At 46.9% G+C, this 17,342-nt stretch overlaps 1 protein-coding gene across 2 annotated transcripts; it reads left to right on the forward strand.

The window, feature by feature from the left end:
- The first annotated feature begins 1,567 nt into the window (after window positions 1–1,567).
- klhl40b (kelch-like family member 40b) lies at window positions 1,568–16,960 on the forward strand. 2 transcript variants are annotated; one of them, XM_072254175.1, is made up of 6 exons: window positions 1,582–2,773; window positions 7,461–7,621; window positions 8,773–8,880; window positions 11,603–11,788; window positions 12,790–12,936; window positions 16,731–16,960. In XM_072254175.1, the coding sequence occupies exons 1-6, from the start codon at window positions 1,625–1,627 to the stop codon at window positions 16,840–16,842; spliced, it is 1,863 nt and encodes a 620-aa protein (XP_072110276.1). In that variant the 5' UTR covers window positions 1,582–1,624; the 3' UTR covers window positions 16,843–16,960. The 2 variants fall into 2 exon arrangements, with proteins under 2 accessions (XP_072110277.1, XP_072110276.1); XM_072254176.1 differs by lacking the exon at window positions 11,603–11,788 and having other exon boundaries at window positions 1,568–2,773.
- Window positions 16,961–17,342: the final 382 nt, after the last annotated feature.

Genomic DNA, 17,342 nt, shown 5'->3' on the forward strand with positions numbered 1-17,342 from the left:
AATGGGGGTGCGGGGGAAGGAATGATTTTTATGGCACATAAGTAGACCTGGCAAAAGTAGATTGTAGATCAAGGTCAGATGCTTCTGGGGAAAGCAGCACTTAACAAGGAGTCTTCTAAAAGAGACTCAGTATGAGTGAGAGGGAAAGGTGGCAAAGGATATTGGTATTGTCATAGGAACCAAGATACAGTGAAAAGCCTGCCTTGCAGACTGTTCATACAGATCAAATAATTACAGTGCATTGAGGCAGTATAACAATGCAGACTAAAGTGTAACAGCTACAGATAAAGTGCAGTACAGACGGACAATAAGGTGCAAGGTCATAATGAGGTAGATTGTGAGGTAAAGACTCCATTTTATCAAACTAAAGAACTATTTAACAGTCTTACAAAGGGGTAGAAGCTGTTCTTGAGCCTGTTGGTATATGCTTTTAGGTTTCTGCTCAATGGGGGAGAGGAGAAGAGAGAATGCCCAGGTGGGTAGGGTCTTTGATTAGGCTGGCTGCTTTACTGAGGTAGCGAGGTATATAGACAGAGTCGATGGAGGGGAGGCTGGTTCATATGTTGTGCTGCGTCCACAACTCTCTGAAGTTTCTTGTGGTCACATGCAGAGCAGTTGCCATACTAAACTGTTATGCATTCAGTCAAAATGTTTTCTATGGTGCATCAATGAAAGCTGATAAATTGGCAAGATTCTTCATTGTTGCTTCCCTAACAATTTTTTCGGCCAGTCAGGGTTGTTCGCCCTGAGCTGAACCCCCAAACCTGGAGGACCAGTGGACCACTCAGTCTGGCCTCTACCCTTTGACCTGTTTGGCATTGGTGACCCTACCAAGAGTCAAAGCACAAGGCCCTGACTCCAGCCAAAAAGGATAAGCCAAATTTCTTTAGTATGAGAAAATAAAGGCGTAGGTGAGTTTTCTTGGCTGTGACATCAATGCGGAATGTCTAGGACACGCGACTGATGATGCCCCCTCAACCTTCTCAACCTCAACACCACTGACCTGGACAGGAGCATCTGCACATCCTCCTTCCTGAAGACAACTACCAGCTCATTTGTATTGTTGATACTGAAGGAAAGGTTTGATATGGCACATACAAATTTTGAATTTTGGAGTTTCACAGTTTGGGCATGGAGTATACGATACAAAAAGCCTGAAAGAATTACCACTAGGCTTAAGGACAGTTTCTTCCCTGCTGTTATAAGACTACCGAATGGTTCCCTAGTATGACAAAAAGGACTCCTGACCTCGCAATCCTTTTGGTCTTGCACCTTACCGTTCGTCTGCACTGCACTTTCTCTGTGGCTGTTATACTTTATTCTGCATTGTTATTGTTTTATCTTGCTCTATCCCGATGTAAGGAATGGACCTGTAAGACGAGCTTTTCACTACATCGCGGTAAATGTTAAAATAATAAATCGATTCCAGTTCCATTTACGTTGTAGGATGACTCACGGCTGTGGGCACACTGTCCAGGTCAGGGGCTCCTGCAGTTGTTGAGGCCGGCTGATTGACGCGTCCCTCTGCTGTTGGGGACGGGGAGGTGGGGGTGGGAGCACCAGCCTTCCCCGGGCTGAGCGCCCGAGCTTTGTGCCGGCTCTTCTATATATAAACCAGGCAGGAATGTGCCCTGCAGGGCAGCTGTGGGCTGGAGGGAGGAGAACCAGTGCGGGCTCAGCCATGGCGATCCACATCGATCCGGCCGAGGAGCCTCGGATCTACCAGCAGACGCTTCTCCAGGACGGGCTTCGAGACCTACTGGACAACCACAAGTTCGTGGACTGCGTGCTGAAGGTGAAGGACCAGGAGTTCCCCTGCCACCGGCTGGTCCTGGCCGCCTGCAGCCCTTACTTCCGAGCCATGTTCCTCTCCAGTCTGGAGGAGAGCAAGATGCGGGAGATCACGCTGGAGGCGGTGGAGCCGGAGACGGTGGGGCTGCTGCTGCGCTACCTCTACACCTCGGAGGTGCAGCTGAACGAGAGCAACGTGCAGGACATCTTCGCCGCCGCCAACATGTTCCAGATCCCCTCCATCTTCACCCTCTGCATCTCCTACCTGCAGAAGCGGCTCAGCCTCAGCAACTGCCTGGCCATCTTCCGACTCGGCCTGATGCTGGACTGTCCCCGGCTGGCCGTGGCCGCCCGCGACTTCGCCTGTCAGCACTTCGGCCTGGTCAGCAAGGACGACGACTTCCTGCGCCTGAGCGCCGAGGAGCTGGCCGCCATCGTCTCCAACGACTCCGTCAACGTGGAGAAGGAGGAGGCGGTCTTCCAGGCGGTGATGAGCTGGGCCGAACAGGAGGAGAGCCACCTCGAGGCCCTGCCCATGGTCTTCGACTGCCTCCGCCTCCTCCTCATACCCCGGGACTACCTGGAGAAGCAGGTGGAGGGGCACCGGCTGGTCAAGTCTAGGCCCGAGCTCCTGGCCAAGATCCAGCGGGTGAAGGACGCCCTGGACGACAAAAGGCCGAAGGAGGCCCCGAAGAAGAAAGGGGGCAAGGCCAAGGGCGAGAAGGAAGAGGCGGCTCTGGGTATCCTGAACGATAACCTGCGCTTCGGCATGTTCATGAGAGACCTGATCTTCATGATCAACGAGGAGGCCACCGTGGCCTACGACCCCGCCACCAACGAGTGCTACTTCGCCTCGGTCTCCGGCAAGGTCCCCAAGAACCACGCCAGCCTGGTCACCGCCCAGAACCAGGTCTTCGTGGTGGGCGGCCTCTATTACAGCGAGGAGAACAAGGAGAACCCGCTGCACTCCTATTTCCTGCAGGTGAGTGAGTGGGATATTCTTAAACATTATTTGCCACAAGTACATTGAGGTATGCAGTGAAATGTGTAACATAGAATGTGTGCCCAGTGTGCCTGAAAGTCGACTCTTCACTCTCTTCCTTAGATGCTGAGTTCCTCCAGCATTTCCTGGGTGTTGCTTTGGATTTCCAGCATCTGCAGATTCTCTTGTGTTAGTGAAGTGTGTTGTTCACATCAACCACGGCCACAGTCTGGGGATTGTGCTTGGGGGCAGCCTGCAAATGATGCCATGGTTCCACCAATACCATACCCACAACTTACTAACCCTAACCTGTAGGGTGAAGTATACCTTTCTGATGTGTTTTGTCGTACCCAATGCTGCTGGATTCCCAGCTATTCGGAATCAGGATACAAAGGTTGCCTTGTGCTGTTGAAAGGAGCCAGTCCGTCCCATCTTGTGAACCCCTCCTTTGTACAAAACCAGAAATAGTGGGGCCCTCTGCAGGGGAATCCGTCACACTGACCACAACAAATCCCTTTGTCAGCCGGCAGAGGTATGTTCCTTTTGTTACAATGCTCAGGAAAGAGACCTTGGAAAAGAGGTGTGGAGGGGAGAACTGGAGAGAGTCAAGTAAAACCATAAGACATACGAGCAGAATTTGGCCCTTCGCATCTGTTCTACTGTTCCATCACAGCTGATTTAGTAACCCTGTTAACTCCCTTCTCCTGCCTTCTCCCTGTAACCTTTGACACCTATCACCCTCTGCTTTAAATATACCCAATGACTTGGCCTCCACAGCCGGCTGTGGCAATGAATTCTACAGATTCACCACCCACTGGCTGAAGAAATTCCTCCTCCTATTCACTCACTGTCTCTTCATAGTTCCACCTACACACACTCTCACACCCCCTCCTGCTCACTCCGTCCCTGCCTCTCCCTCCCCCTCATGGCAGTTGCCAAAATAGGCTGCCAGGAGAGAGAGGAAAGTCGGGAAGAGTGGGTGAGAATACGTGAGGCTGCTGAACGTTGTGGGCGTGCTACCTTGGCACCAGAAAATTGTAGCAACGCTTGCAGACTGACCCCCAGCACGCCCTTGGGTTATGTTGCCTGTTAACGCAGACAATGCATTTCGCTGTGTGCTACCTTGTACAGTATATGGGATAAATAAATTAATCTGGGAATGAGGAGGAGAGGCAGAGAGCAGGAGCAGGGTGGGAGGGAGTGAGGAGGTGGAAGGGGTCTGAGAGAAGAGGAGAGGGGGTGTGGGAGAGAGAAGATGGAACCATGAAGAGAGAGTGAGTGAGGAGGAGAGAGTAAAGAGGAGGGGCTGTGAGGGGAGAGGAGGGAGGGATGGAGGAGGAGGAGGAAAAGCAGAGGGAGTGAGAGAGGAGTGGTTGTGAAGGGGAGAGGAATAGGGAGGAGGGTGGTAAAGAGGGATTGAATGGGAGAGGGAAGGTGGTGGGAGGGAGAGAGACTAGGCCAATATAGCAGTAGGATCATTGATAATCAAAACTAATTATTACATTTTTGAACAGAAATTGGAATGTTGGGGGGGGGAGGTGGATGGGAGAACTGAGTAGTGATTAGATTTAGCAACCTTCACTTACAGCCTCTGGGGAAAAAAAAACACTATTTTCTATCGAGTATTTACATCAATTCCTGTAAACACACGGCTTGTATGTAATGGAGGGATCTGATCATGTGTAGGCATACTGGAAGGACGTTAATCATGAGGAGGCAGAAGAGATACCTTATGATGGTATTATCTCAGCGCAGACATCGTGGGCCAAAAGGTCTGCTCCTGTGCTCTTCTATGTTCCTTTAGATCGCTACTGCTATGGCAACCAATGCATCAGCCCCACATAAAGAAGAAACCCTGAAAGGGTCGATTTTACTCTGGAGAGAGTCCAGAGAATGATCCTGGGAATGAAAGGGTTAATGCGTTTGATGGCTCTGGGCCTGTACTCACTGGGTTTAGAAAAATAAGGGGACCTCACTGAAACCCCATTGATTATTGAAAGGCCTAGACGGAGTGGAGAGGATGTTACCAACAGTGGGGGAGTCCAGGACCAGAGGACACAGCCTCGGAATACAGAGACACCCCTTTCGAACAGAGATGAGGAGGGATTTCTTTAGTCAGAGGGTAGAGAATCTGTGGAATTCATTGCCATGGACAGCTGTGGCGGCCAAGTCATTGAGTATATTTAAAGTGGAAGTTGATAGGTTCGTGATTAGTCAGGGTGTCAAAGGTTACAGGGAGAAGGCAGGGGAATGGGATTGAAGGGGAAAATAAATCAGCCATGATGGAATGGTGGAGCAGACACAATGGGCCAAATGGCCTAATTCTTCTACTATAGCTTGTGATCTTATGGAGAAGGGGGCAAGTCCAGGAGAGGAAAGGTGGTGTTGGATAGTGAGGGTGTGAGTGGGGGTTGTGGTGTGGATGAACAAACATGGGAGTGAATGGTAAAATGAGAGGGGACTGTTTAGGGCAATGGTGGAGCGGGAGGGTGGAAGAGGTTGGTTCGGGGGTTGGAGGAGATTGAGAGGATATGGTTTGTACTGGGCTACAGGAGATGTGTGAGAGGGAGGAGGGATGGAAGGATGTTCCAAAATTCAAAGTACATTTATTATCAAAGGCCATACAGTATACATCACCATTCCTACCCTGAGGCATTTTTTGCGGGCAATCACAGTAGATACAAAGAAACAATAGAATCGGTGAAAACTGCACACAACAAAGTCGGACAAACAACCAATGTGCAAAAGGCAAACTGCAAATACAAAAAAAGAAAATAAATATATAAGCAATTATCAAGAACACGAGTTGTTAGAGTTCTTAAAAGTGAATTCATAGATTGTGGTAGTAATTCAGTGTTGGGGCCGAGTGAAGTTATCCCCTTTGGTTCAAAAGTCTAATGGTTGAGGGGTAATAACTGTTCCTGAACCTGGTGCTGGGGACCAAAGGCTCCTGTACCTTCTTCCTGATGGCAGCAGCGAGAAGGGAGCATGGCCTGGGTGGTGGGGGTCCTTGATAATGGATACTGTTTTCCTGTGACATCGCTCCTTGTAAATGTGCTCATTGGTCGGGGGTGGTGGGGGGGGTTTAACCTGTGATGAACTGAGCCGTATATACTACTTTTGTAGGATTTTCCATTCAAGGGCATTTGTGTTTCCATACCAGGCTGTGATGCAAACAGTCACTATACTCTCCAGTATTCACCTATGGAAGTTTGTCAAAGTTTTAGATGACATGACGAATCTTCACAACTTTGAAGAAAGTAAAGAACCCTTGCCTTCTTTGTGATGGCAGCTACTAGCTGGACCCAGGATGAATCCTCTGAAATGGTAACGTCGAGGAATTTAAAATTGCTGACCCTCTCCACCTCTGATCCCCTGATGAGGACTGGCTCATAGGCCCCCTGGTTTCCTCCTCCTGGAGTCAATAATCAGCTACTTTGACTTTGCTGACGTTGCGTAAGAGGATGTTGGTCATGGTACGGAGAGTAGTGTGAAGAAGTAACTCGTCTGGATATGGGGCGGTGTGCGGAAAGAGCGCAGCGAGGGTATAAGGGGACAGGGTCAGAGGAAATGTATTAGGGGAAGAGGCCAAGAGGGATTCTGCTCACTGGGTTAAGGTGTAGCTCAAACCCCCATCCAGTTACTCTCAGTCTCTATCAAGGGGTCTGAAGCCACTGATTAAAATGCTGCTCCTTTCTGAAGTCAGCACTCAACAATCCCCACACTTAGCGGGAGGAAACACCCTCTCTCATTCCTCACCCTCTGCGTGGTTTGACCAGAACAGACTGGGGTCATTCCTGAATCTTGCTCGCCCAGAGGTAGGGGTGGTAAGGGAGTGTAGTGGTTAGCATAAATCTATTACAGCACCAGTGACCCGGTTTCCATTCCTGCCACTCTCTGTCAGGAGTTTGTACATTCTCCCCTCACCGTGTGAGTTTCCTCGCATGTCCCAAGGATGTGTGGCTATTAAGGCTTTTTGGTTACATGGGTGTAATTGGGTGGTGTGGGCTTGTTGGGCCGGAAGGACCGATGTTATCATGCTGTATCTCTACACAAACCAGAGAAAATCTGCAGATGCTGGAAATCCAGAGCAACAGACTGAACTCAGCAGGCCAGGCAGCGTCTCCGGAGAAAAGTACAGTCGACGTTTTGGGCCGAAACCCTTCAGCAAGACCGGGGAAAACATGCTGAGGAGTAAATTTGAAAGGTTGGGGGAGAGAGAGAGAGAGAGAGAAATGCCAGGCGAAAGGTGAAACTTGGAGGGGGAGGGATGAAGCAAAGAGCCAGGAAATTGATTGGTGAAAGAGACAGAAGGCCATGGATGTAAGAAAAAAGGGGGGTGGGGGTGGAGCACCAGAGGGAGGCGATGGGCGGTCAAGGAGCTAACGTGAGAGAGGGACAAGGGGATGGGAAATGGTGAAGGTTGGGGCGGGGGGAGGCATTACTGGAGGCTTGAGAAATCGATATTCCTGCCATCAGATTGGAGGCCACCCAAACGGAATATAAGGTGTTGTTCCTCTAACCTCAGTGTGGCCTCATCCTGACAGTGGAATGGGATGGGAAGTGGAATTAAAATGGGTAGCCACTGGGAGATCCCGCTTGTTCTGGCATATTTACATATTTAAGGGCCTTGGAGTCCCAAGAGTGCATGAGTTCCCTCTAACCCTGTATTTTGCCCCCGGAGCAGTTTGATCCTCTGGACTGTGATTGGCTGGGAATGCCTCCTCTGCCTTCGCCGCGATGCCTTTTCGGCCTGGGGGAGGCAGAAAATGCCATCTACGTCATTGGAGGCAAGGAGATAGCGGAAGGCGAGAGGTCCCTGGACACCGTGATGTGCTACGATCGACAGTAGGTTTTACAGACAACTCCGATGAAAAGCCTCAGCTGGAGTCAAAACCTCACCAATATTTAACTCCAACTAAAAGGCATAGGTAACGCTCCCTCGCTGGCCCCATGGACAACACCCATTTGCCGGTGACTCACCAGACGGTAGTCTGGTCCTTTGCTTCAGCACCGTAATGGCGCCTCCAACAGGGCAGCACCAGACCAATAACAGGTCATGTGGCAACATTTCAGATACAAGCAGAGGACTAATCGCCCAGGGTCCTGGCCAATATCTGCCCCTTGACATAAATTTATTTGTGGACCATCCCCAGAGCATGAGCACCCAATGTATGCACAAGTCCCCATAATACTACAGAGTTCAAATGTCTGACATATATACAGAAGTTTGTCCTAATGATGGGTAGAACTAGTTCTCTCCCTCTCCCCAACTCCTTCCCCTTCCCCATTCCCCTGTCCCTACCCCATCTCCCCCTCCCTTATTCTCCCCACCTTCTTCCTCCCGCTGCCCTCCTCCACACTCTTCCACCCTGTGCCCCCTCCCACCCTTCCAACCTCTTCCCCACTCCCCTGCCCCCTCCCCACTTTCCCACCTTACACCTTTCCTTCTTCCCCTCACCCCCTCTCCCTGCTACTGCGCCGCCCCATTAGTTTCATATTACTCCGTACTCCGCTCAGTTACCTGACTGTCCGCTCTGTCTCTGCCCTTTTCATCTTGTACACTGCTATCAAGTTATCTTTCATCCCCCTTTGCTCCAAAGGGGAAAGCCCTCATTCACTCAACCAACCCTCATAAGACATGCCCTCTAATCCAGGTAAATCTCCTCTGCACCTTCTCTAAAACTTCCACATCCTTCCTTTAATGAGACGACCAGAACTGAACACGATACTCCAAGTGTGGTCTAAGCAAAGTTTTATGGAGCCGCATCATTACCTCACGGCTCTTGAACACAGTTCTTGAGTTCAAGGTTTAGACTCTTGAGCTATGTTCTGTATACAAAATCCATATGAACTGACATCCTCCCACACTCTCCATAAATGTTGGCGGAGAATGAGACTCCGAAAATCCCCCACTCTCCCTAAACCCTGTTGTCCATGCCAGTAATGGATGAAGATTATGTAAAAGCATGTTGTTAAAAATCTCTTTCTGTTTGCAGCACATTTAAATGGGGAGAATCAGACCCACTTCCGTATGACGTGTATGGTCACTGTGTGGTTTCTCACAACGCACTGGTGTACATAATAGGAGGGAAGGGAAAAGACAAGTAAGTGTCTCGCTTCACCGTAATGTTGAAATATTTCTTTCAAAACTTGAAACCAACCTGGAGACGATTTCAAAGTCAAAGTGCACTGATTATTAAAGTATGTATGCAGTATACAACCGTGAGATTTGTCTTCCCACAGACAGCCACGAAACAAAGAAACACCGTGGAGCCCATTCAAAGAAAACATTAAACACCCAATGTGCAAAAAAAAAAGAACAAATCACGCAAACAGCAAAAACCAAGAGAAAAATGCAGAATATAAAACATCAAACGACATAGTCCTTGAAACAGTCTAGGAACGTTCAGTTTAGTTCAGTTCATTTCAGTTTAGCGCTGTGTCGTTCGTTGCCTGCAGGCCGCAGAGCCAAACTGCCCCAATCTAAATCACAAAGAAAGGAGTAACCAGAAACCAGAAACATATATAACGTGAACTGCAGAGCCCAATCCAGAAACTGTGTCAATCTGAGATCTGGGTCACCTCTTCTCACTGCTAACTAAACTAGCAACTGAACTATTCAATAGCAGCAGCTCTGCTGAACAGAATCGCCAACCCACAAGCACAACCGTTCTCCACTTCCACCAAAGGCAAGGGCAGGAGGTGCATGGGAAGACTGTCGCCCACTTTTCCCCTTCAGATTGTGACCACCTTGGCTTGGAAACATATTGCTTGTCCTCATCATCTCAGGGTCTAAATTGTGGACCTGTTTTCCCAACAGCACCTTAACCAGAAGGACTGCAGCAGGTCAGGAAGGCAGCTGATCATTGTTATGGTCCCTCCGGGTGGCATTATGACATAAGCCATTCACGTACTGCTTGCACATAACCCATAATGCATTATGTAAACAACAAAGAATGCTTAATCAAACAATATATTTACAATGTTACTGATATATTGTATACACTACACCTTCTCAACCCTGCTGCTATAAAACTATTAATTAGTTCCCTAGGACAGTAAGTTGGACCCATGACCGGTCTCATTATGATCTTGCATCTTATATCTATGTGCTCGACACCTTTTCTGCAGCAGTTACACTCTGCGTGTGACAATAATAAACCCATTCTAATCATTGTTGGCATCACCAGTAATGCCATCGTACTGAGACAACCTGAATACACCTTGCCACTTAGTCTGATTGCGCCTTCCTAAAACTTCCACGTAATGTCGATAGAGTCGTTCATTACAGAAACAGGCCCTTCAGCCCACCACATTCACCCTGTCCATTTTCTCACCTACATTCATCCCGTTTACCCACATTAGGTCCATATCCTTCTGTGCCTTGTTTATTCAAGTGCCGGTCTAAATGCCTCTTAACTTGATTCCATCGCCTCCTCTGGTAGCATATTCTAGGTATCGCTCTCTGTATAAACATACTTTAGGTTTAGATTTGTTTATGTTCACAGTGTACATCTAAACAAACAGTGAAACGTGTTGTTTGCATTAACAACAAACACAACCTAAGGATTTGCTGGGGGCAGCCCGCAAGTGTTGCCACACATTCCAGTGTCAACATACCATGTCCGCATTGTTCAGCAGAACAACACAAACAGCTAACAACAGCAACAAGTGTCTGCCTGCACTGCACTTACTCTCTAACACTTTATTCTGCATTCTGTTATTGCTTTTCCCTTGCACCGTGATCCGTATAGACAGTTAGCAAGACGAGCTTTTCACTGTATCTCAGTATATGTGACAATTATAAACCAGCACCATTCCCACTACCTGCTGTGCCATTCATTAAGGTGCTACCAGGCCTTTTATAGAACACAGAACAATGAATGACAGGAATAGGCTGTTCAGCCCACAAAGTCTGTACCGACCATGATGCCAAATTAAGTTAATCCCATCTTCCTGCACATGAACCATATCCCTCCATGTCGATCTAAATGCCTTGTAAATACCACCATCGTATCTGCTTCCACCCCTGGCACCCACCACTCTGTGTAAAAAACGCTTAACCTGCTTATCTTTAAACTTCCCTTCTGTAGCCTTAAAGCTATTTGACATTGCAACCCATAGAAAAACTACCACTCTGTGTCTTGCTCCATGTTGCCTTTAAACCTTCCCCTCTAACCTTAAAAGCATGTCCTCTGACGTTTGATATTCTTACACTGGGCAAAGACTCTGACTGTCCAGCTATCATCTTCTTCTTGGTTGTCCATTGTGTCCAGCGGTGAAGTGTGAATGCCGTTGAACTGGGACAGTACCACTCTCTCGATCTCAGAAGTCCGGGTCCGGTGGTACGAACAAGCATCACAAACTGGGGTTTTCCTTGGTTGCAGTGTTAAACTTCTGTCAGAACTCTCCTCAGCCTCTAACACTCCAGAGAAAACAACCCAAGCTTGTCCAACATCTCCTTACAACTAATACCCTCTGCTCCAGGAAGCATCCTGATGAACCTCTTCTGTATCCTCACCAAAAGCCTCCACAAATATGGAATGATGTGTATGGATGGCAGGAGACAAGTTTTCCCACTGTATCTCAGTACATGTGACAACAATAAACTGATCCAGCATCTCCCTGTAACTGGATGACCACCTACACCTCAGTGCCATTTACCTGGTCTCTCCTTCTATTCCAGTAATCTCTTGCACTCTGTGTTAAATATACTCATTGACTGAGTGTCCACTGTGCTCTTGGGTAGAGAATACTATAAGATAGAGAGAATGACCATTGGTTCTAGACTGTCTGTCCACCTGACTGTCCACCTATTCATTTCAGGAAGTGCTTGAACAAAATGTGTGTGTATAACCCCGAGAGGTTCGAGTGGAAGGAGCTGGCCCCCATGAAGACAGCCCGTTCCTTGTTTGGAGCGACAGTCTACAAAGACAAAATCTGGGTGGCCGCAGGAGTCACTGACAGTGGGCTGACTGGGAGCATCGAGGTGTACGATACAGCCACAGACAAGTGAGTAACAGGCTGTACTGAATGCTCCCCCAAGACCACGGAGTTTCAGATGTTCTCCTCAGGGGCTGTCCCAGCCAAGTCCAGTCTTAGACCCAACTTCCAACATCCAGCACAGGGCTAGCAGCTCTCCAGGACTACACGGGTATCCCAATATTGGCACAGCTGGTAAACGTGCTATCTCATAGCTAGGTTCAGTCCTGACCTTTGGTGCTGTCTGTGGAGCGTATCCTTTCTTAGATAACAGGGGTCAAAACTGCTCACAGTACTCCAAATGCAGTCTGACTAATGCCTTATAAAGCCTCAGCGTTACACCTTTGCTTTCATATTCTAGCCCTCTGGAAATGAATGCGAACACTGCAGTTGCCTTCCTTACCACTGATTCACTTCCCTACTGCCGTCCTTGGGTGCTGTCTGTTTGGAGTTCACAACAACCCCTACTTGTGACCATGTAACCTCCCTGTGGATGCTGCTGCTTTGGAAACAGAATCAGGTTTATTACCACTGACACGTCATGAAATTTTATTGTTTTGTGACAGCAGACAGTACATAATAGCGTAACGACTAGTGTGATGCTATTACAGCTTGGGGCATTCCGGAGTTGGGAGTTCAATTCTGGCGTCCTGTGAAAGAAATTTGTACATTTTCCCCGCTTTCCTCCCACAGTCCAAAAACATACCAGTTATTAGGTTAACTGGTCATTGTAAATTGTCCTGTGATTAAAAACAGGAGAAAATCTGCAGATGCTGGAAATCCAAGCAACACACACACACACACAAAATACTGGAGGAACTCAGCAGGCCAGGCAACATCTATGGGAAAAAAAAAGTACAGCCGACATTTTGAGCTGAGACCCTTCGAGATGCCTCCAGCATCGTGTGTGTGTGTTACTCTGTGTTTCTAGCAGACGCAGAAACCCTGCTGTGGCTGCTTTCAAAATTCTGAAGAGGAAGCATTTGCTGGGCGTAGCATGTTTTCCTGACTGACTGGACTGACACTTGCAGGTGGGAAGAAGGCATAGCATTTCCCCAGGAGCGGAGCTCCCTCAGCCTGGTCACCCTGTCGAACTGTCTCTACGCCATTGGCGGCTTCGCCATGATGGAATCTGAATCCGGGGATCTCATCCCGACCGAGATAAACGACATATGGAAGTAAGTTGCCGTAATGCACAGGAAGCAGTAACTTGGCATCGGGTTTACCATCACTAATCTATGTCATGAAACTTGTTTTTTGTCAGCAGGACAGTGTGAAACATAAAAATCGTAATAAGTTACAATAAGAAATTTAAAATCTAAATAACTAGTGTAGAAAAAGAGTAAAATAGTAAGGTGGTGTTCATAGACCATTCAGAACTCTGATGGCGGAGGGGAAGAAGCTGTTCCTGAAATGTTGAGTGTGGCTCCTCAGGCTCCTGTAACTGTAGAAAAGGCCACAGCCATCTCTAACAGCTCAACAGTTCTCCAAGTGCAGACTGACCAATGCCTTATGAAGCCTCAGTAATGCAGAACATTCTTGCTTTTATATTTCAGTCCTCTTGAAATGAATGCTGATGTTGCATTGGTGTTCCTCAGCTCTGACTCGAGCTGCAAGTTATCTTTCAGGGAATCCTACACAAGGACTCCCAAGCTGAATTTGCTCCCCATTTAAAAAATAGTCTGTGCCTTTATTCCTTCTACCAAAGTGCATGACCGTACACGTCTCTACACTGTATTCTATCTACACTTCTTTACACATTCTCCTAGTCTGTCCATGTCTTCTGCAGATGCCCTGCTTCCTCAACACTACCTGTCCCTCCACCTATCTTTGTATCATCTGCAAACTTGGTCACAAAGCCACCACTGACATATAATGTGAAACGAACCAGTCCCACCATTGACCCCTGTGGAACATGTCCTTCTAAGGTAAGGACATGTTCGGCACAGCTTTGTGGGGCAAAGGGCCTGTATTGTGCTGTAGGTTTTCTATGTTGCTATCTTTTCTAACACCACTAGTCATTGACGGCCAACCAGTAAAGGCCTCCTTTATTCCTGCTCTTTGCCTACCGTCAGTCAAGAATCTTTTTATCCTTTCAGTTAGTCAACCCATAAGGATTCTGCAGTTCTGGTCCTGCAGTATGTCATCTCTTTTTAAGGATTTTATTTCATCTTTTAACCAAAAGAGTCATCACACCCCCTCTGCCTACCCCACTAATACTTGGTGTATCCTTGGATATTAAGCTTTCAACTATAATCTTTTATCCAGGACTCTGTGATGCCCACAACACTATACCTGCCAATTTCTAACTGTGCTATAAGATCATCTCCCTTATTCCAGAGACTTCATGCATTCAAATATAACACCTTCTCTCGCGTATTCACTGCTGTTCTGAATAATTTTGTCTCCATGTTACCGGAAGTTAAATTCTTAATCTTTCAAAAACATTTTGTCATGTTCTGAATTCTGGAGACTCCTACACTTTCCTTTCCTTTTAGTGTGTTTTTCATACTTTTCCAAGTGGTTGAACCCACTCCCTTAACCACTTAGTTCAAAACTGTATCCACAGCCCTAATTAAGCATTTCGCCGGGACCCTGGTCCCAGCATGGTTCAGGTGGAGCCCGTCCAATCGGAACAGCTCCCTCCTTCCCCAATACAGATGCCAATGTCTTAAGACTTCTCTCACACCAGTCTTTGAGCCACATGTTTAGCTCTCTGTACCAATATACATGTGGCCTAGGTAACAATCCAAAGATTATTACTTTTTTGGTTCTGAATATTAATTTAGTCTTTAGCTACTCAAATTTCCTCAGCAGAACTCTTCCAGTGTTGTTGGTAACCACATGGACAAGATAATCTTTCCCCTCCAACTCCAAATTTCTCTGCAGATCAGATGAGATGTCCTGAACCCAGACACCAGGAGACAACACAACCTTTGGGACTCTTGGTCCTTAAAATAGAGAAGTGTGTCTGTTCCCCTGGCTATAATAACCCCAATCACAACTACATTTTTCTCTTCCCTTCCACCCCCCCCCCCTCAAATTGCTCCCTAACCACAGTTCAGTTGTGCATCCTTCCTACAACCCCTCATGGGGAGTAACAATCTCAGACCAGCTGGGCAAGCTCGAGGGCTGAAGCTACTCCAACATTTACCTCTTGGATCCCTCGACCTGCTTCACTTGCGGTCACACTCTCTTTTACCTGACCACAGACCAAATTTGAAGTAGTTCATTTAATAGGTATGACTGCCTCCTGAAACACAGTGTCCAGCTAACTACCCCTCTCTGATGTACCACAGTGTTTAAAGCTCAAATTCCACGTCATCAACTTTGAGCAAGTTCCTCAAGCAACCAACACTTGCTGCAGATGTGGTCACCAGACTTCTCATTGGGGTCCACCAGCTCCCATGTCATGCAGTAACAACACATCACCTAATTGTGCATCCCTACTTTATTTAATTACTTGTAATTTGGCATATTTTTAGTTAATTACTATTAAAAAAAACCTTAACTGTTCTTACCTTCTATGCTTCCTTGCCAAAGCCTCTTCAACTAAAACCTCAGATTCCTACACTAGCTCACTCACACAATGGCTGCTCCAAAATGACCACTGATACCTGCCTGTACTTATTGAAGCCTCTTGAGCTAAAACTGCAATTCCTCACTCTAACCCTGTCCACCCCCACAATGCCTGCACTGCTTAAACCTAACTTCTTTTTATTGGCCCAAGTGACGAGGTTTGCCCTTTCCAATGGCTCTCATTCTCACAGAAATCTCGATCTCAAGTCTCTGTTCCACAGATACTGACCTATCCAGAGGCCGTTCCTCAGACTGACCATTCTGCACAGTGAGTGCTTTCACAGTGTCAGGCTTAAGCTTTTCTTTTATTAGTACCCAGCAGTAACACAGAATGCATGCTCAGAATGGACATTAATGGCTTTTGGAGATGTCAAGTTCAAGTTTATTCAACCCTGTACATGTATTCCGCCAAATGAAACAACATTCTTCTGGACCAAGGTGCACAACACAGTACATATAACTCACATAGAACACATCAAGTAATATTACCATAAATAAATTAACAAATAATATTTTCCAGAAGGTTGACATTTAGCCTAAGGTACATTTATGACATGTGAAAAAAGTAAACAGTATAACGCTACTGGTCCTAGGTGGTGGGAGGGAGCTCAGTATCCTCATGGCCTGGGGGAAGAAGCTGTTTCCCATCCTAACAATCTTTGTCCTAACGCTGCAGGGCCTCCTGCTTAACGGTAGAGTGTCAAAGAGATGATTGGACAGATGGGAGGATCATTGACAATGTGTATGCAGTGCTCCTGTTAAATATCCCTGATGGTAGAAGAGAGATCACGGGACTGTTTTAAATGGCAAGGCAGCGACTTGTGGGACTATGTAAAAGAATTATGTGGGGTGGATGGAAAATCAGTTGGGTTCCTTCCAACAGCTGCCTGGGGTGTGACAAATTCAGATTAGTGTATCACAACTACATTGAAACATACCGTGAAATGCTTCACAACACAGATGAATGCTGGAAGAACTCAGCAGGTCAGGCAGCACCTCTGGAAATGAACAAACAGTTGACACTTCCTCAGTGAAATGCTTTGTTTGCGTAAACCAACACTCCCAAGGATGTGATGCTATGTTGCCACACATTCCAACAGCAACATTGCATGCCTAGAATGCTTGACAAAACAACATAGAAGACACAAAAAAATACTAACCAACGAAGCAACAACAGTGAAACAATCCTCATTCCTCTCTCCCACCACACATGGACATACAACATCCTCTACTCCCAGGACAGGCCGTCTTCTCTGGCTTCCAGTCTCCATGCAGACATTGGGTCCCAACTTCCCCACTGGACTTGCAGAGGTTCACAGCCATCAAACCTCAATTTCCAGACCCTCGGACAACATGACCACTTCCTCTGGTCACCAGTTTGTTTTTATTTCAGGTATAACGATGACAAGAAGGAATGGTTTGGTGTCCTCCGCGAGATTCCTTACGCTGCAACGGCAACCTTCCTTCCCGTTCGACTAAATATTTTACGGCTGAACAAGCTATAACGGCAAAGACTGTGGTGTTAGCATTGAGGGATGTGGAAAGGGTACGAGGTATTATACTTGTAACCAAACAATGGAAGATGGGAATTTATGTATTCTTTATAAAACACAATTTGTCAAACTATTGTTAATAATGATTTATTATGTAATTAAATTTCCAAAAAAACTTAGTTCTGTTCATTTGTGTGATTCGTACCAACGAAGTTCTCATGATGATGTAAATTAAATTATCTTTTAAAAATAGATTAATGTTTATCCATAAAGTAGATTTGTTAAATATGAACGTAAGAAATAGGATCAGGAGTCGACCATCTGGCCCATTGAGCATTCTCTGCCTTTCAATGAGATCAGAGCTGATCTGGCCATGGACTCAGCTCCACCTCCCTTTCGTTTCCCCATAACCCGTAATGCCTCTGCTATATAGAACTATGTCAGACTGTGTCTTAAGTATATTTAACGAGGTAGCCTGTATTGCTTCCCTGGGCAGAGAATTTTACAGATTC

This window comes from Mobula birostris, chromosome 3 (assembly GCF_030028105.1).
Source record: "Mobula birostris isolate sMobBir1 chromosome 3, sMobBir1.hap1, whole genome shotgun sequence".
Classification (NCBI taxonomy): Eukaryota; Metazoa; Chordata; class Chondrichthyes; order Myliobatiformes; family Myliobatidae; genus Mobula; species Mobula birostris.